The 20410-nt window shown below is 38.8% G+C and overlaps 1 protein-coding gene across 1 annotated transcript; it reads left to right on the top strand.

Annotated features, from left to right (window-relative positions):
- The first annotated feature begins 16330 nt into the window (after positions 1–16330).
- Positions 16331–19984, top strand: LOC132860508 (early growth response protein 1). The gene is made up of 2 exons (XM_060891765.1): positions 16331–16751; positions 17130–19984. Exons 1-2 carry the CDS (start codon positions 16601–16603, stop codon positions 18251–18253), a joined length of 1275 nt encoding a protein of 424 aa, XP_060747748.1. The 5' UTR covers positions 16331–16600; the 3' UTR covers positions 18254–19984.
- Positions 19985–20410: the final 426 nt, after the last annotated feature.

Genomic DNA, 20410 nt, shown 5'->3' with positions numbered 1-20410 from the left:
TGTTCCTTTTTATGTTTGAACCAAGGTCTGCATTAAAGAGCAAAACTTCTACTCCAACAAAACAGTGTGACCATAACAAAATGTTGTATATAGAAGTCAGGGTTCATATACTTCAAAATCATTCCTACTAGGAATGATTTCCTAGTGAATGAATTCTTACTAGGTACTACTAAAATTATTACATATTACATGATACATGAAATTACTACTAAATACTACTAAAATTATTACATATTACATGATACATGCGACTTATAAGACAATTCCAATTAAATACATTTTATTTCTAGTTTGTAAAATGTATAAAATTTCAAGAGGGTGGTAAATACTTAGTGGTGAGATTTTTTGCTAACACAGCCACAGATTGGTGCTACAGTAAGTACAAATAACAGCTCTAGAAAGGGGTCTGATATCTATGCCAGACATGCTGTTTGCACTAGGTACACAGAAAACTGGATATTATTATCACCCTAATAAGACTACTACACATAGCAAAGAATATTAAAATCTGTGCATCAAGCAACTGACATGGCAGCATCCTTTGCCATCTGCTAACAGTTATTGGCTTTAATTTAGCATCAGATGGTTCAAATCAGCACTCTGAATAAATACTGTGTTTTCCACATTATGTGGACACACCCTTCAGACTGTCTGCCTGCACCTAATCATGCCCTTATCATCCCCACCAATTCCCGTATCATCAATGATTACGATATTGGAGCTCTAGCTCAGACTTGAACTAACACTCACCTGATTGCACTATAGGATCTAATGGGTGCAAGAATAATAATACTAACCATTACACCCCCACTGGACAGGAAGCGTGTTTGCTTGCTGGACTTTAGTCTTCAGATACCGGCAGTAGACTTTCAGTGCTCGTCACTTTCCTGGCATTTCTCTCAGTAACAGGAAGCCAGTGTAGGAAGTATAACCATGAGAGCACCACCAATGGGTAAACAGGGACCAAACAGTAGCCCTGGACATTCTGGCTGAGAGCAGCCCACTATGCCCTCCACCAGGATAAATCTCAGTGCTCCAGATGGCCAGTCCACCGCTGACTTAAATGTTGTTGTTATTTATGGCCAACAGGGGGTGCTGTGTTCTCATGCTCCCCATCACCCTACTTATAGTGGTTTTGACAAGAGACTTTGACACAAACCAGTTTTATGGAAATATAGAAATACAGTGAAAAGCCAAGAGCAATCCCTGAGAAATGAGGATGAGGAGGAACTTTCATCTAGAGCTCTATACTTGGTATGAGCTTACAACCTACAGTATCTAAGTGAAGTTAAATTCTGCCCTTGTAGATATTCATCTGGCCCTTTAGGTGTTGTGATGGCTGTTTCTTATTCATGAGTTTTACAGAATATTATTTCTGTTGTCAGATGATGCTTTTGTACTCTAGCCACCAAAATGAGAACAGTTTAACAAGTCTAATCAGGTCATTCGTTTGATGCTGTGGTACAAAGTGTCATATTGAATCTACTTCTGAGGAGCTGTTCATACCAGTTCAATTGAAAAACAGATACCAGGATTGAAAATAATGGCTGCTGAACCAGCCATAGGTAGTTCTTGCTCCGTGTGTCAAAAATGATATGAAATTCAAGTGTTTGTGTGATGAAATGACTGATTTCCTGTCAAAGGAAACAGCTTTTCTCTCTGGCAAAGGATCTTCATAAACTTGTCCTACTTGTTTTAGTAGGGTGTAAACAATGCAGAACAGTTCTTCATGTCTGCTCAGAAAAAGATGTCAGATGTCTTAGAAAAAATGAACTGTGCACTACATAATAGTTTGTCAAAAACTTTTGAAGTTTTCAAGTTTAATTTTGTATCATAAAATTTCAGAATAAAAGTTGCACTTTGTAATATTATTACAATTACAACAATGCATTGGCCTTTGCTTTCCTGTTTAGTTTTTCATATGTATTCAAGTGTAATCTCAAGCTGTAGTTCCACATTGTCTTTAATTCACACATATGAACCCTCATATTTGTCTCTGTTTACTTCAAAATTTTGGACATGTTTTTGATTTTTCCCCCATTTTGCCTTATTTACCTAATCAATAGACGGCTCTTAATATTGCCCTTTATGACACTGTAGTCACCCATAGGGTGGCATTCACATATGAGCAGTTTTCTGTGCTGCATGTTTGAACGGGCCGTTTTGTAAAATTATTTTTATTTTAATACTGTGGAATTTAGATGTAATATGTATGCTCACCACACATTGTACAGGAGGGTGAAACATAATCAGTACTATCAATAAAATCAGCACACAAACATTTAACATGGAATGGAACGGAGCTATATTATCATGTAGGTCAATTCTTAAATCCACATAAAGTACATTTATTAATATACCTCTGCAAATCTGCAGAGCAGGGCCGCCGAGTGCTGAAGTGCACAATGAGTAAAAATCGCTTATCCTCACTACATCATGTATCACTCTCTACAGAGTTCTGAACTGCCCCCGGAAGCAACTGCCCCCATCATCACAAGAACTGTGCATCATCAGGTTTATGAATTGGGTTTCCATGGCTGAGCAGCTGCACAAAAGCCTAAGATTACTATGCTGTGTCAGCTGGAGTGGCGTAAAGCGCCACCATTGGACTCTGGAGAAGTGTTCTCTGGTGGAGTGATGAATCACACTTCACTAAGAGGCAGCCTGATGGATGAATCTGGGTTTGGAGAACACTACCTACTGGAAAGTACAGTGCCAACAGTGAAGTTTGGCGCTGAAGAGATAATGGTTTGGGGCTGTTATTCAGTGATTGGGCCCCATATTCCTGTTTCAACATACTTTTGGCTATGTAAAGTAGCATAAAAAAATTAGGATTATTTTTGTTCTGAGATGGTACATCTAGATTTCTGAACAAATGTGTCTGTAAAACACATTTCACTGAATAAGCTTGGATTCCTTTTCTGCTCTTCCACTGATAAAAACCACATAATATCCAAATATGAATTACTTCTGGTTTTAACTGAGCATTATGCCTCAATCTCAGGCAGGATATCACTAATCCATGAAGGTGGAAGAAGAAGAATATCAGTGTCAATGGGGATTCTCGCCCTCTCAGAAGGAAGAGAAACCACTGGTTCCTTTCCAGAAGAAAAAGAAAAAAAGAAAAGAATGGCTATTAATAAGGTTTTCATCAACATCTCCATCGGGATGTGCATTCTCTGCCTTATCTGGTTCTTCTACGCCCTGTACATGCGCTCAGCCTTGGCCAGGAGAGTTGTGATACTTCAAGAAGTCCAAGATCTTTGGTCACAGGTACAACTGACTGCACAGCTCATTTGTTGACAGGATCTTAACACACACTTACAATTTACCACCTTCAACTTTAATTGAAATATTTTATTTCTTTAAGAAGATGAAACCTGACATGTCTGGGGAAATTTGCATATGTGTTCATGTCATAATTAAGAGTCTCTGTAATTATAATTACTAGTAAGCACTTTCTGAAAGAACAAAGAGTGCTGTCTCATTATAAACAAATATATATACTGTATACATAAAAAAAAATACAGGTACAAATGCCAGGAAGTTAAATCCTGACCAAATAATTTTATTGTATAATACACATATTGTTAAGTATGTATTTCTATTCACATATTATACCATGAATTTTATGAACCACATAGTAAACGATTATAAGAAGCACAAAGTTGGCACAGCGTTGGCCCAACATTAATAAAGCAGTGCTTTTCTTAACAGCCCTAACAACATTAGGCCAACTCTGACAACCTTGGCCTAAAGTTAGCCCATCATTGGCAAGGTCACACTTTTCATGATAACCCTGACATTGGTGGCATTACATTGCCAATGTTGCATTTTGCATAACAACCCTGACCACACAGACCCAAAATTGGCTCACATTGGTCAACATCTGTCAAATGTTGGCAAGGACTCATATTTTATTAAAACCCTGACGACACTGACCCAACTGGCAGGATGAAACCGTTCTTAACAATCTGACAATGTTGGCCTAACATTGGCCCAAACTTGGCAAAGGTGCTTTTTTCACAACAACAACCCCTGTCAGCATTGACCCAACCTTGGCCCAATGGCAAGGGTACACTTTTCTCTTGCATTCACACCATCCTCATGGCTTGTTCCAGAGCGCTGCCCCTCAAGCTCCTATCATCTCACTAATGTTCTACATCACTTCTGAAACCCAGGTTTTCCTGCAAGCTCACATAGAGGATAAGACACTTCAGAGGAACTGACTTCAAAATCACTTTCAACAAACCTACCAGCAGAGAGTCAGCTGCAAATAAATATGCCAGGTACTTGAATAATAAATTACTTCTGGACAAAGCATTTGGTATTAAAAAAAAAAATGAAACTGAAGTTTCTAGCAAGAAATCACCAGTGCTGAAAAATATAAAAGTAGGTACATCGGCAGTATTGGTTCCCAAATCTTAATCTCACCAGCTGCAACACATATAGAGCAATCAGGAGGCAAGAAGTGTTCTAATTAATGTATGTAGGATTCAGGATATTTGTTTTGTGCACAGTTTCACAAAGAAAAACATAACTCAGATCTTGTATTAAGCTGCCACCTGTTGGGAATTCTTAGTAACAACATACAATAACTTGTAAGCCATACTGTCCTTATCACATCTAAAAACGTAATATGGATCAACATCAACTACCTGGCACTAAGGGCACTGCACCATTACATTAGGATAGAGGGACCATACCAGGAGAAGGCTGCTGGGCTCTACCAAGAGTTCAGGACTAATGTCATCAATAACATACATACATACAAACAGTACCATGAAACTGGATACATCTGGAAACCAGTGTTGTATAAAGTACTAGAAAGCAATACTTGAGTAAAAGTACAAGTATCGTACTAGAAAAATACTTTGGTAGAAGTGAAAGTTACCTTTTAGAATATTACTCAAGTAAAAGTCTTAAAGTATCTGATATATACTGTACTTAAGTATCAAAAGTAATTTTCTGATATTTAATGTACTCAAGTATTTGAAGTAAAAGTAAAAAGTAAAATTTAAGTGATTTTCGGTAGGCATAAGAGCAGGGGCGGTTCTAGAATTTCATCTTTAGGGGGTTTTAGCCTGCAGTGAGAATTTAAAACAAGTAGAGTTTTATATTATATATTATATGACTACATAGTAAGCCAAAAGTTATGGTATTATTTAATGGCAAAAGTGGACACCAAAATTTTATGCATGATGTAACGATGCCAGTCTTGAATCAAATCAGTTCATGTATGTGTGCATTCTCTACAAACAGTGTGTCCAATGAATGCAGTCATTAATAAAAAAATTTTCACAAGACAAAGACCACATCAATAAATGTTATTTTTATTTAGTACTGAATGGATTGTTTGCATTAATATTTTGTTTGTGCTACAACTCTGGTAATAAGAATAGTGACATTTCACTGCTTTTGGTTGCCGTCTTTGCGGCTTTCTGCCGATTAACGTTATAGATAAACGCCTCCAGCTCTGACTGCGCGTGCACGCTGCGCGTGCCTGTGCTTCTCCGTAGAGCGTGCGGAGCGTAATGCAATCTAGGAGCAGTGATTCGCCAAACCTCCCTTATTGCAGTCGCACACATTTCTTCTGATTTTATTTTGTAGTAACGAGTAACGAAGATGCTTAGTGGAAATATAGCAGAGTAAAAGTGTACATTTTATCTAGGAAATGTAGTGGAGTAAAAGTGAAAGTTGACATAAATTTAAATAGCGAAGTAAAGTACAGATACGTGAAATTTCTACTTAAGTACAGTAACGAAGTATTTGTACTCCGTTACATTACAACACTGGTGGAAACAGTACAGTTACAGCACAGGTCGTGGACAGGGTAGCCACCCATTTACAGGCTAGTCAGCTCTGATTGTTCTAATCATGACTGAAAAGTACTGACACTCCTGCAGATTCTCTATTCTTAATGTCAAAAGGTGCTTGTATTAATCTAACTTGCTTATTAAAAAAAGAGCTTATGTTGGAGACCAAAATCTATGCTTGACTGAAAAATATGGGTATATTCCATCCTGACCCATAGGTGGCAGAATCTTCCTCTCTCTTACGGTTTTTGCTATTCTTAATGGATAAGACTGATGGACAAAACTCCTCTAACAATTATGAAACTGTAGTTTTTAGCCCAGTCCATGACATTGTCACTCAACACAGACAGATGAAGGCCAATGACTGACGTCAACTCGCCAATTTTTTGTTGCATGTTGTTTCCATGGAGAATCATTGTGGTAGAGATGCGATTCATGAGATTTTAATACAGTGCTGTTAAAAAGAAGCTTTGTACATCCTCTGTGCTTCGCATCGAAGCATCTCTTTTGCTAAACTTTCTCTATCTCAGTTCTCAGTCTTTTCTTTCATACGACCGTGATGTTCACATGCCCGCACCACCAAGGGTCAAGGCACCATCTCTTTCATGCCTCTAGTTTGAATAGATGCAGAGGCAGAGCTTTGCTGCAGGAGGGTTACAGTACTATAAATAGGCCTTTTCTCTGGCAGCTCAGCTGCAGCTTTTAAACGGCTAAAATAACTAGAATGCTCTGTTTCGTCCCTGCTTCATATTACCAACTATCATGATCTATTTTTCTTGTGCATCAGTAGAAGCTATTCGGATTTTATAAAAGCTACCATAATTGATGGTTTATGCATCATTTAAATTACGCCAACTTTTGCCACAATTCTTTCTGTATTAGCAACATGCTGACCCCTGAATGACTGAAACACTGGTTGACCTTTTCAAAACATTAAGCACACAACTGTGAAAGGTATCATGGGAGCAATAATGTATGAATTGAATGCACAAGCACTATTCACATCCCCTCACTCATTTGTGCAGAAACCACCCCCCCATATTTAAAATGCGTGTCTCTGCTGTTGTAGTGTGTGCATGATCGGTGTGACTAAAGCAGGCATTGCGCAATTGCTGTCCTCTTCCAAAGACTTGTTCTCACTGAGCAATGGGATAATAGCCAAAACAGCATTAGTGGGATCTAACATGCAGGCATAAATAAATGAGTCAGAGGGGCTTCATTTGTGGATTGATGAAATCCTGAACTAATCTTTTTTGATCAGATCAGTTGGGCCACATCTGTATGAGTCAATGCATGGGGGAACAGTCAATAACTGCTAATAGGCGAATTAATGCATCACTTACTCACAGCTTTTAATTTAACTACATCACTGATTAGAGAAACATATATGGATTGTATTGTAAGATACAAACATGGTATTTACTATGCAGGGGCAAATATAAAGGATGACCATGGGAATTTCCAAATTTTTTATCCTGGTCAAGGTATTTTTTTTTATTCAGAGGCTGGGTTTTATGCAGGAATACTCCCTGGATGGGATGCCATCATGTTTCAGACCCTGCTTGTTTACAACAAAGAGCAATTTAGAGTCAAATCACCTGTTTTTGGGAGTTAGGAGGAAACCGGCGGAAACCCACATGTAACTAAACAACAAGTTAAACTCCACAATAACCCCCACAATGGGACTGTTCCAGAGTCCCTGGAGCATTGAGACGTCAAGATGACCAAAATGCTGATCCAAGGGGCTGCCTGACTCAAATATTTATTACTAATTCAGACATTGGAGATGCATCCCAAATTTCATGCAAGCATCCTAGAGTGTGTCAAATTACTGGCATACTACTAATGTTTGAGGATAATGTTCCCATTGTTTAAAACACAAATCCAGAAAGCTCAGTTTTCTGTTTGCTTTACATTTCTGCAGTAGAAGCTAAATGGGAAATCAATCAATGATGCTCCATTGCTGCTACTGTTGATGATGTCTCAGGTTCAATGTATCAATCTACATAATTCAAGCCCATGGACACAGATATGTGAGCAGATTATGGATATTTCAACTTGATACCACATCCCTACAATATTCCACTACCTGAAGGTGCTGCATGTTACATTTGTTCATTGATTAGCATAATTTATGATTCATGCTTATAAAATCTAATTTAATCTCATTACACTGAATGAATTAATTTGGATTTACTAGAATTAGAATTAGAAATCCCATGAGTTATTTATCTTATATAGCCATTATAAGCTGTTTGATAAGTGACCTCTGGAAGAAATAATTTCCTTTGTTCAGGTTTTACAGCATTACTGTATGGTGCATGTACACAGGAATTATACTGATTCGGACAGGATCTATACCGGGTTGTCACTTCAATCTTACTTCTTTTTACGGATATTTAAACATGACATTAGGGGGGCACAGTGGCTTAGTGGTTAGCACGTTCGCCTCACACCTCCAGGGCCGGAGTTCGATTCCCGCCTCCATCTTGTGTGTGTGGATGTTCTCCCCGTGCCTTGGGGTTTCCTCCGGGTACTCCGGTTTACTCCCCCGGTCCAAAGACATGCATGGTAGGTTGATTGGCATCTCTGGAAAATTGTCCGTAGTGTGTGAGTGCGTGAGTGAGTGAATGAGAGTGTGTGTGTGTGTGCCCAGTGATGGGTTGGCACTCCTTCCAGGGTGTATCCTGCCTTGATGCCTGATGACGCCTGAGATAAGCACAGGCTCCCCGTGACCCGAGGTAGTTCGGATAAGCGGTAGAAAATGAATGAATGAATGAATGAAAAACATGACATTAACTCACTGCATTCTGTTCACATCATAGCGTTGATGTTATGCCCGATTACATTGGCTAGATGGAGCTGTTTCTTCATGATTAGGGGAAATTCAGAATTTGATGAAGTTCAACAATTGGAAAAAAAAAAAACTATTTTTTTCTCTTTTTAACACTACAATATTTCTCTTTTTCCAAAGTTACTTGTGGATAATAATTTATAACAATTATATTGTCCTTAACTTCAACAACTCTCAGCACAATAATTTTGTATTTTCACAGAGGGATTTGTTGACGTGTTTGCCAGCCAACTCTTAGGCCTTCAGCAATACTCCCACATCATGCGTTGACGTTGTAACTGTTGTCAGTGTGTAAAGTGGAAAGCGTGGCTCACCGCGCCTCGTGGCTAAAGGCTGCCTGTTTGTTTTTCCCCGGCAAATGTTTTCCTCTCGCTCATAAACACTTGTTACTTCAACGAGAGGAGGGATGATGTAATAGGTTGTACGGTGACGCTCATCAGGCTCTATCTCCTGCTGCCTCGGGCTCATAACAGATGTCCCCCGGGAGCTTCCAATTGACACACTCATATTGGCCACCAGCTAGAAATCAGTCACATCCACCTCACTATTAACGCTTTGTTCTGTTTCTTTTCTTCTGGAGTCTTAACCAATTATAAACTATAAGAATTTGTTTTTGTCTATGAAGGGAAACTTAAGCTCAACCATACATGAGCTATCTAAAGAAGTTTTCTCATGAGTAAGTTCTTCAGTTTTGCTCTCTGTAGGACCTCAGAACAATGTTTCCATTTTAAAACTTACTGAACAATTTTGTCTTCTTCCAAAGTCCATCTATGGTAATTTTTCTATACCAAAGGTTTTAAATCATAAACACTATGTTAGAACCATTAATTCATCCTTACAACCATTGCTGAAACCTTGTCATTCTTATGAAAATAAGGTTTTCTTCCTTCATACCTTCTTCAGTTTGTCCCACTAATGAAATCTTCACAACAAAATGGATTCCTTTTCCAAAAAGGGGTTTCATATAGTGAACATTCTTAGAAAAAAAGTCTAATGCTATTTGGGAAGCAGTTAAAGGGGAGGGGGGGAGGGGGGGGGGTTGTAGCCTTGTGGTTAAGGTGTAGGGCTACAAATTGGAAGATTGTGGAATATATACATATATTCAATATATATATATATATATATATATATATATATATATATATATATATATATATATATATATATATATATATATATATAATAGTCAATATAATGTAAGTATATTATATATGAGTAATATATATAATATAACAATAATATATGAGTTCTTCACTTTGTCCAGCTGGTAGGACTCTTAAAGGATATGTAGAACCGCACAACCAAAAGTTTCCAAGTATAATCTGTTTAGAACCCTATTAAATCTTTTTATAAACAACATTGTTTATGTTTATGTTATGCTTCTAATGGTTCTTATGGTCTGTCTATTTGTTGAAACCTGGAAGAGAAGAACCTTGAAATAAAATTATTCTCTTTTAGCAAAGAAATTCTTAAGAATTGCTAACCATCCAATATCCTTGTCAAAGCCCCCTTTTTTTAACAACTTCCTTTCCTTCAGTGAAAAACGTGAGACTTCTGACCCCTAAAGGTTCTTTCGGTTTGTCCACTTGGTGGAACCCATAATGGTAGAACCCTACAGCAAAGCCTTACTTTTTCATTCCTTTAGAAAACCTGAATCTTCAAAATTCCAAAGAACCTTTGAGGAACCCATATTTTTCTGACGTTGTGTCTTGGTGCACCTGCGTGATCTCCATCACATTCATCATGACTTTCAGAATCAGTTCTCAATCCATCAGTTAGCACCATCTGCCCTGCTTTGCTTCTCCTCCAGAGTGTCAGTGCCCCCGTGCCACCCTCACCATCACCGAGCCTCACCCTGCTTTCACTGGTCCAGGTGGATATTATGTAAAACCTCAGCTAAAAATAGTCTCGCCCAGGATCTTTTGTCTTTACCTGCTCACTCTTAGCCCAACAGTTTTATTTCTGGAGAGCATGTGGAAAGCAGTGCCATGCAGAGGGCCTGTTACCATAGTTACTTGTGCTAGCAAAGGGAAAGAGAGAGGCGCTACATTCTTAGTCGGTCTCCTCAGAAAAGCAGCGATCTGTGTGTTTGAATAGGCTCGTCCCTTTTCACACTGTGGGTATTGAATTCACTGAAAGGGTTGTGTTGAATTACCTTTCGTAGGGCCAACAGTTATGAAGTCTCTTTGCATGCAATTGTGTCATGGAGAATGTTTGCAGAATTACCAAGTGGAGCAAGAGCAAGGTTAATCAAAAGAAAGTTATTGTATTCTAATCTTTGTTGATTCATCAATAAAGCTCAAGTGGAATTTGTCTTGAATAACCGATTTTAGATACGACATAATGCATCCATTATAGAATCATAGATCATGCATACAATACCAAACGTGTTAGCGTTGGCCATCTGGCCCTTCATCTGCTCGGCTCTGGAAACAACATTAGATGTATATTGTTATAAAATCCATTTCCTGAATCCTTATCAAGAACTCTGAAGGACCTGATGCAACCTCTCGCTAGTGTATAATTTGCTGTATAAATTAAACAAAGATCAAGAGTACTCGAAGTGTGGTGGTTAGATAACTCCAGGTGGCACCAGGTTTGGCCTTAAGTACCAACATGGGTTATTTCACACAGTTTCTTTCTTAGTCCTTGCCCTTGAGTAATTCTGGTGTTTTATTTCTTGTATTCATCCAGTTCAACTGAGATCATGTGTGTTAATTCTCTGCAAGAAGAAAACTAAAATATTGCACACCAGTATTTATAAATAAATAGGCATGCTTCATTGTTGCAAAGGCTTTTTTTTTTAACTGACATTGTGGTTTATTTGCAAATTGGTTAAATTTTCCCTTCAACAACCCACAAGCACACTGATGCAGCGACTCTTTAATTCTTTAGTGCTGTAGTCCAAAGCTAGTCTTACTTCCTTATGTGTACGCGTTATTGAAACAAATTAGCTTCCAAACATTCATGCTAATCAAACTAACAGATCACTAACTAGTCAAGATTCTTAGCTGTGTCAAATAGCTGCTTTGCATTCTGGGATTTGCTGTCTCAGGCTTTTCAACACTGGATTTTGAACCGTTGGTGATTGATAGCAAGCTCTTATTAGTAGGAGCTTTGCGCGAACCAACAAACTAAAATCCATAAACACATCACAGGTACTGAAATCTAAATGTATTTTAGGTGTTAAGGTCTTTCAGAGTGGAAGGTTTCTGTAACGATTTGAGGGATTTGATGGGTCAAGGTGTATAACTCTTCCTGTAAATGGCTGTAGCCCTCCGCAGTCACGAACAGGAAAAGCTTCTCAGCTCTCTCCCCTCCCATCCAGAGAGGCGAGGACAGGCATCCGGGTACGAGAGTGGGCGAGCGGGGTGTATTTCTGGAACATCAGGGAAACCTGCAGCTCAGCGAGTGGGGCTTCATGAGATTCATCGGGCTTCCCTAACCCTGCACCCACACTCTCCGGAGACAGAGCAAGAAAAGACAGATGAACTTTCTTCATTTTACTTCATTCTCTATCATTCTTAACACTGCTTTAGCAACTGTATATTATTACATGAGCAGAAAATGACAGAAATGGCTGAGAACTGGAAAGAGAGCAATAAAGAGAGAGGAGAAAATCTTGGCAGCTGAGAACGAGCGTCTTGTATTTATAGTGAGTCGTGATTCCGGCCGAGGTTTCACTCATTCTAGCTCGCCCAATCCCATTTTTTGCGCTTTCTCAGAAACGCCATTGTTCCCTGTGTTTGATAGGTTTCATCTAGTGCCTTTGGGGGAATTATAATGTGGGACATATTCAGGAATATGATGTGTATGTGGGTGGGGGTGAGGGGAGGGGTGATATGAAGCCTCCTCTTCTGAGAGAGCTCCAAAAATTCTTCCTTTTCTTCATCTTCTATGGAAATGCACACAGTTGTACATGAGGCAGAAAATAAAGGTGATTGAAGTGCCTGGAATAAGAGTTGATGATTTAGAAGAGCTTGTTATCGAGGAAGAGCGCTGGCACGATGCATTGATTCAGAAATGGAAGTTACAGCCTGTCTCCATTATTACATAACCATCTGATCTGATCATATTCACTTCAGCTATTTGAAATGTTTGCAGCATTTTGTGCAACACTATAACAGTTGTGCAATGAATAGGGGGTTAATTGTTTGGTTTCGAATAGTACAATAGATTTGGACAGGCTGATCTGTCATGTAATATCCACTATTTACTCAATCTCCAACACATGACATATGAAAAGGGAACAAAAACACATTGAAGGAAACTAATATCATTGTTGTCGTGTTTGCTGTAGCAGCATGTCCGGAAATGTTTTATTCCTCACAGCAATTCTCAAAAGCTAACAAAATTATTAAAACCCTCCACCCGTCACCAAATTGTCTCGACTGCATGTCTCTTGGATCAGAACATCACCTAAACATGCATGAATATTCCCGAAGGTCTCAAAGGATCCTTTTAAAAACTGTCTAATTTCAAACATTATGGTGGCTCTTTACTGGGTGTCTGGAGCTCCAAGGATCCTTTAATGGAGTTGTGACATAATAAAAATGTGTTTGAAATCTGACACTCCGCCTCCATCATATAGATGCTCTTGTTTTGCTCTTTACTGAAAGAAAGTGTTTGATCACATATAGATATTGGGAATATACTCTCAGCTACGAATGATTTGTTCCACTTAAAAGGACTATTAGTAATACTTTGTTTTTTTGTGAATGCAGCCACAGATGGGTGGCAAGTAACAGCTCTCCAGAAGGAACCCGAGTGTAGATGCCAAACACTCTGCTTGCACTCTGTTAGGTACAGCAATGGAAGAGAAAGAGGAAATTACCATATCATGCTAATGCATATTAAAATCCTCACATCACCAGCATCATTTTGCATCGAGTGACTAACATCCTGGAATCCTTCAGTTTATCCTGGAGCTTTCCTGGCTCAGAGTCAGCGGCAGCATCAGTCAACTGGAAATCAGGCTTCAGAATAAATACCAACACGTCTGTGTCCTTACACTTTTACCCCTGTTGCATTATACTTCTGTGTATTAATCTTGGTAAGTGCAGCGCATTACATAATGCCATTACGGAGCTTGGTGGCATTTTGCAGAGGCGAGAGGTGAGTGTTGCTCTGCAGTTAGCGCCACAGTAGCTTCAGTGTTATGAACTACTTAATAGATTTAGGTCGACTGGAAGAGAGGCAACACACCGGGCCCTCAGATAAGAGCACATTACCACGGTGAAAATGATTTGCTCCAGAGAATGTCAGACTTATTTGCCATTTTGAGACGAGCCCGATTGTGTCATTATCATAATAAGTATGAAGAACGCTTGACACACATCCTGTTTGATGATTGATTTGATTTGATTTTTTTTTTGCTCTTTAATATCATGCATGGAAACAGGTTTAATGCAAGGCCTTTCATTCACTTCACATTCACAGATCAGCTTTGATGGATAAAGTGCCACAGTTATGGTGTCACTATGTAGAGTGAAGAAGTCATCATTTCAGAGACCATGCAAAGTTGTAGCATTGTGTTGCAATGGAGATTCATCTAATTTCTTAACAGAACAAATTTCTTAACTTTTTTTAACAGATTACTTTTTTACACATATTTCACGTTCTAAAATTTTTCCAGTTCCATCATCATCATCATCATCATCATATTATTATTATTATTATTATTATTATTATTAGTAGTAGTAGTAGTAGTAGTAGTAGTAGTAGTAGTAGTAGCAGTAGTAGTAGTATTGTTGTTATTATTATTGCAACAACAACAACAATAATAATAATAATAATAATAATAATAATAATAATAATAATACATTTTCTTGGTCTGTTGTCAAATGAATTGATGCTTTAACAATGACATTTACATAATCTATTTTTCTTTTTTCTGTCCTTTACTTATTTCTATATTTTTATTTATTAATTTATTTCTTCATTTTATACTTATTTCTCTGTTTATAATGTACTCATTACATTACTTCTTCCTTCTCATAACTTTGGATTTATGTTCATTTTATTTGATCAAATTTTATTTTCCTTTACTTTCATTCATTCAACCATTTCTTCTACATTTTTGCTCCAACGACAGAAATGAAGGGAACAAAAACCAAGCTGGTTTCAATATACAAGCAAGTAGACCTTTGAATAAATAATGTTTAACTTGATATATACTGATTTATACTTTCTACTGATAGATAGATAGATAGATAGATAGATAGATAGATAGATAGATAGATAGATAGATAGATAGATAGATAGATAGATAAATAGATAGATAGATAGATAGATTGATTGATTTTTAAAGATCTGTTTTAAAGACATCTGTGCAATTTATTTTAAGGTTCTGTGGCTGCAAAAAGTTACAGAAGATCTAACGTACAGAGTTCAGGAGAAACAATGCAGAAAGAAATGCAAGAATGTCTCCAGGAACAATGTTACAAAGACTATTGAAACATGATTGGTTTTCGAATTTCAATAACAACCCCTCAGTTCAATTTATAAGCCTGTCTAGTGTGGCAGTGGTGTTTACTTGTTGTAGCCTATCAGATCACTTCCAAAAAACATGTTTGAAGATGGCTGCTGTGGAGTCAAGAAGAGCCTGAGCAATGTCGCTGTCCATGGTATAAAGACATCATACACTCTTTGCTCTATATTTAGAGATCTGCGACTTATCTGGGATTCAGTCGTTCAGCAAAACTGTGGTGAAGTGACTCTATTACACTGCTAACTACTCTTATGCTTTTATATTCAATTCCGGCAAATAAATCGATGGATTTAGGTATTAATTGTTCATCATTAAAGGGGATTAATTAGCATTGATATTTTGATACATTATTGTACAGTACACATGGATATCATAATATCATATTATATATCTATTTTTCTTACAAATTGTACAAACTGGAAACAGTTACATTTTCAGTGTCAAATTTATATTTGCATATATAAAAAAATCAATATTATTACAGTTATTCAGTCTTTCTGATTAATGAAACACTGCAGTTTTTCATACCGTGTGTCATCAAAATACTTGTGAGAAAGAAGAAGAAGAAGAAGAAGAAGAAGAAGAAGAACGGAATATTGCTCCTAAAATATTACAAAAACGATGCTACAATTCAGATTAAATAAAATTAAACCAATGGAAAAAAGTAGTATTAATAGTTGTACTTTATATACTAGTATGCTATAAACAAACAAACAAACAAATAAATAAATAAATTCACTATCACATAATTACTGCTTTGTATTTTTTTTTATATTAATATTTAAGCTTATTGCTCTTTTGTACCTTTCACCTTGAATGTCAGGCACACTGACATTGGAAATGTTGTACTAAAGGTGCCTTTATGGTCTGAGAGCGTAATAATGCTATAGCGCAATCTGACACAACTTACCAGAGACCTGTTGGAAGCGTGATGAGCGTACAGTACCTCTCCTCTCTTTCTTTTTCTTTCTTACTTTCATTTTTTTTTTAAAGGGGAGGGGAAACCCCGTCACATCCTCCGTGTCCATGTATGGGCATGAAGATGCCACGCAGCGGGGGAATCCTCTCCCAGCACGCGGTGAATGAGAGAGGGAGGGCTGAGCCTCCAGCTCAGGGGTATAAAAAGCGGCTGTGGGTGAGAGGAGCGCAGCAACAGATAGCGAAGGAACATCCAACTGCGAGTCGCACAAATCTAGGACATTATTATAAAAAAGGGGAATTCCTGATTATTATTCACTTTTTATTGTTTCTACAGGACCTTATCACGCATTACGGATCTATTACGAACTTGATTGTTGCAGAGAAGAGACATTTTGTGAATTTCATGTTTATATTTATTCTCCAGATTTTCTCCATAAAGAACATTTTTGGACCGGATATTCAAATATCCTCGTTGCTTTTTTTTTCTTTTACTTTTTTTTTTATTATTTTCTGGAAAACATGCTCAATAACGTCGATTTGAACTCTCAGGACTCTTTCTACCCCCAGTTTGACACCTGTAACGACTCAGCCATCGGGATGATGGACAGTAAGGAGCATCAGGATGTCTTTATGGACGCTGAGCGCACAGCACCTACTCAGTTTGCACACGGTGAGTTCGCCATAGATCGGATTCTATCGGTCTGTTTCATGAAGTTGATTTGTCTTACAGGGTGTGGATTATAGCTGTGCTTTGCTATGCTGTTACGAAGATTAAGTGTATATTTTTGATATTTTTAACTGAATTAGCCCTTGCCATAGTATAGGCATTATCTATTTCATTGAGCCTTGACGCTGTGGAATGATGTCTCACTCTCACCAAGGTTGGAATAGTCCTATAACATCAACCTTGTGTATTATTCCTATCCATGAATTTCACCATAGTGCGCATCTGCTTACTACTTTATGTAACATGCTGTAAGATTCATCTTTAACTCTACGCTAATGACGCCTCTTTTTTTCTCTTGTCCTCCTCCGCCATTATCTACAGATACAACAATCACTCCCAAAACGGAGCCCACCAGCGCGGATCAATACTCCTCCTGTCACGGCCCTAAGGGAAGCTACGACGCCTCGCTGTCCTACTCGGGCAGTTTCTACGTGGAGGCGTGTCAGGGCGCCCCCTGCAGCGCGGAAACGCTGCTTAACATGATCACCGAGATCGTGGGCATCTCCGCGGGCCCACTTCCAGAAGCGCAGCAGCAGCCCCAGCCTCAGCCTCAGCAGCAACAACAGCAAAACGCCACCCCAAATGCACCACAAGAACTTCCATCCTCTGAGCCTGGGACCTTCCCTGTGGTCGTGAAAAGTGAGTTTGAGAACAGCGGAGGCTGTTATTACGAGTGGAACTCCTTCGGGAAAACTGACACTTACGGTTTTCCAACATCTGGCGACTTTTCCTCCGATCAGCAGCAGCAGCAGCATCAGCATCATCAGGTGGATATGAAAGATCTGCTGGACTCGCTGTCCAGCCCTGACATAGAGTTTAAGGTGGAAGCCGGAATTAAGCAGGAACAAGGCTTCGGGGATGCTTGTGGTCAGAGTTTTGGTGCTCCTGCGTTTAACTACTCTGTCATGGACGCACCATCAAATAGCCTCCTGAAACCGGGTGTGTTTCCAAACTTCCAGCCCATCCCTGCTCCGGGACAGTGCGAGCCTCCGACCTACGCGACCTCCACCATCGACTCGCTCCTGTATTCCACTCTGCTTCCCCCGGAGCCATTGGCACCAAGCCGCGCACGCGCGCCGAAGCGCAAGAGCAGCGCCGCCGCCTCCGGTTCTTCCTCCACCGCCAAGGAGAAGCCCTTCACGTGTCCGATGGGCTCCTGCGACCGTCGCTTTTCTCGCTCGGACGAGCTCAACCGGCACATTCGAATTCACACGGGCCACAAGCCGTTCCGGTGTCGCGTGTGCGCGCGTAGCTTCAGCCGCAGCGACCACCTCACCACGCACACGCGTACGCACACCGGCGAGAAGCCGTTCGCGTGCGATGTGTGCGGGAAGAGGTTTGCGCGCAGCGACGAGCGCAAGCGGCACGGCCGTGTGCACCTGCGGCACAAGGAGAAGACGCAAGAGCTCGGCGCTTGGCCCTTCGCTCTCCCCGAGGCCATCTGAAGAACGAGTAAAACCAAAATCCGGTGCCAAAATGCGCTTTGTATTTGGTGTGCACACGATCTTGGGAAGATCCACGGTTGCTAAGGTTCTTAGTCGGAGGCTCAACGTGCACTGTGCGCATGTACTTCTAATTATTATTATTTAGATTTTAATTTGTCTGCCCTCTTCCCCACAAAAAACCCTGCACACAAAACAAAAAGGTTCCTGGAATATTTCTTATGGGTTTTAATGCACGGAATCCTTTAAAGTGCCCACAGGAACTTCGTTGGAAAGGTTCCTAAAAACTGAAATGGTTCCAATATGAACAATCCTAATGGAACCTAGTTTATAGTGTGCACATGTTTTTTTCTCTTTTTTTTCCAGGTGGAGTTGTGTTTTAAACTAAAATTAATTCTTAGCGAAACAGACTAACTCATGTTCACCTTCCAGAGGGGACAGACACACTTTTACAGAGAGGGCCTTTAATATCGTGGAAATATGAATGGACAGTTCATAGTAAACTACTTCCTCTACTCATATTAGTCCATCACATTGAATCAGAGACAAAACATCTTTTTTTATTTTATTTTATGCGTTTTTATTTATTTATTCTTTGATTTGGAGGAACTGGATGGAGAATGTTTTTAGGCAAAGGAGCGAGTTGTACAAGGGTGCCAGAAGTTTTTTCTTTCAAAGGGAACAGGGGGATCTTCCCTACAGAAATGCCCTTCATGATGCTTGCTCTGTGTGCAGCAACTGCATAAACTCTTTAACCGTTTAACTTTTGTGCTCCAGGTTGTTTGCAGAGCAGCCAAACGCTTTCGAGCTGCAGTTCAGCACCTTGACTCTGGAACAGCTCCTAAATCTAGTTATTTTTCATTTTATTTTTCTCTCCACCCTTCCTTCCTTCCTTCCTTCCTTCCTTCCTTCCTTCCTTCATTCCTTTCTACCTTCCTTTCTTCCTAACTTTATTTTATTTTCTTGCGCTGGATCGTATTGCACTTCTCTCCAACTTTTGTGCTTTTTGATATTGCATGTTTACTGTTCATGTAATATGATGATTAATAAGCTAATGTAATAATTGATGCCTCACTGCAGAAGTGAGACTTTACCTCGTTTCTACAGTACATCATGGTGGTGGCTTTTTCACCTTTTGGAACTTGGACACACCACGACTTGTGGTTCATATGTGCCAAGAGGTTCCTTTTCCTTTTCCTTAAATTAGTGTCAATTTACGTGTTTTATTTCATTGCAATGCTATTGATTGAATGGTAAATTGTGTTGTTTGATAAGGAAGTTATTCTACTACAGCTGTCAGTGCAAAAATAAATATATTTATATGGCAATGTATGATTATTTGTATTTTTGTATTTTTCTGTTTGTCTGAATAGTTAAGATGACAGTTTATTTCGAACCTTTTGAACTCACAGTGTTTCCTGCCTGCTGTATATTAAAGGGAAATAAAAAGCAGACCTCCACACCTAAAAATAAAGCGTGAAAGAGTTAAGAATTCCTGAACAAGTGTACAAGTTTACATTTACAAGAGACACAAAGCATTTCTGTCCACTTAGAACCCGTGTTTCGTTGTTTGACAGACCCCTAGTTTGTGTATGTACATAAATGAATGAATTATGAATCATCTAGCTCACATGGCTCTTTGTAGTGTGTAATGTGATGAAGACTAGAATAGCACCAGGCTGGACATTGCTGTTGAGTAACTTAGGTAGCACACATTGCTGCATTTTCTTTTCTGTTTTTTTTCCACTAGTTCTTCTACATGAAGGTAAAAGGTGTCTTATCACAGTTAGGACATCACTGTATTGTAGTTTGTTTAAAAAAAAAACTAATGAAAGAAGCTAGGAACGAACAACAGGGGAGATTTTTATGGGAAACTTGCCTTAAATTATTTTTAATCTCTTCCTATAGTGGGAGAAAAAAATTGTATATATTAAGACAGTTTATACAAAGTACTTTGAATGAACTTTGATGTTTGTTATTTTTATGACTGATGTTTATGAATAAAAATATTTCTAAACTACTTTTTTAAGAGTCTTTTTTTATTTACCTGTAAGAGGTAACGTCTAATGAAACAAATCAGCACTCAAACTTGACAAACACTAATGTTTACACACTTATGGTAAGTAGCTCTTAAGGCTTCGCTGGTTGGAACATGTAAAG

The sequence above is a fragment of the Tachysurus vachellii genome, chromosome 2, assembly GCF_030014155.1.
Source record: "Tachysurus vachellii isolate PV-2020 chromosome 2, HZAU_Pvac_v1, whole genome shotgun sequence".
NCBI classification, from domain to species: Eukaryota; Metazoa; Chordata; class Actinopteri; order Siluriformes; family Bagridae; genus Tachysurus; species Tachysurus vachellii.
This window is presented reverse-complemented; position numbering and strand designations above follow the sequence as displayed.

What these genes read in the sequence shown, in the direction of transcription:
- LOC132860508 (XM_060891765.1), top strand. Translation starts at nt 16,601, where the DNA reads ATGCTCAATAACGTCGATTTGAACTCTCAGGACTCTTTCTACCCCCAG. An exon ending in ACCTACTCAGTTTGCACACG is followed by an intron (nt 16,752 to 17,129) that starts GTGAGTTCGCCA and finishes CATTATCTACAG; the next exon opens with ATACAACAATCACTCCCAAA.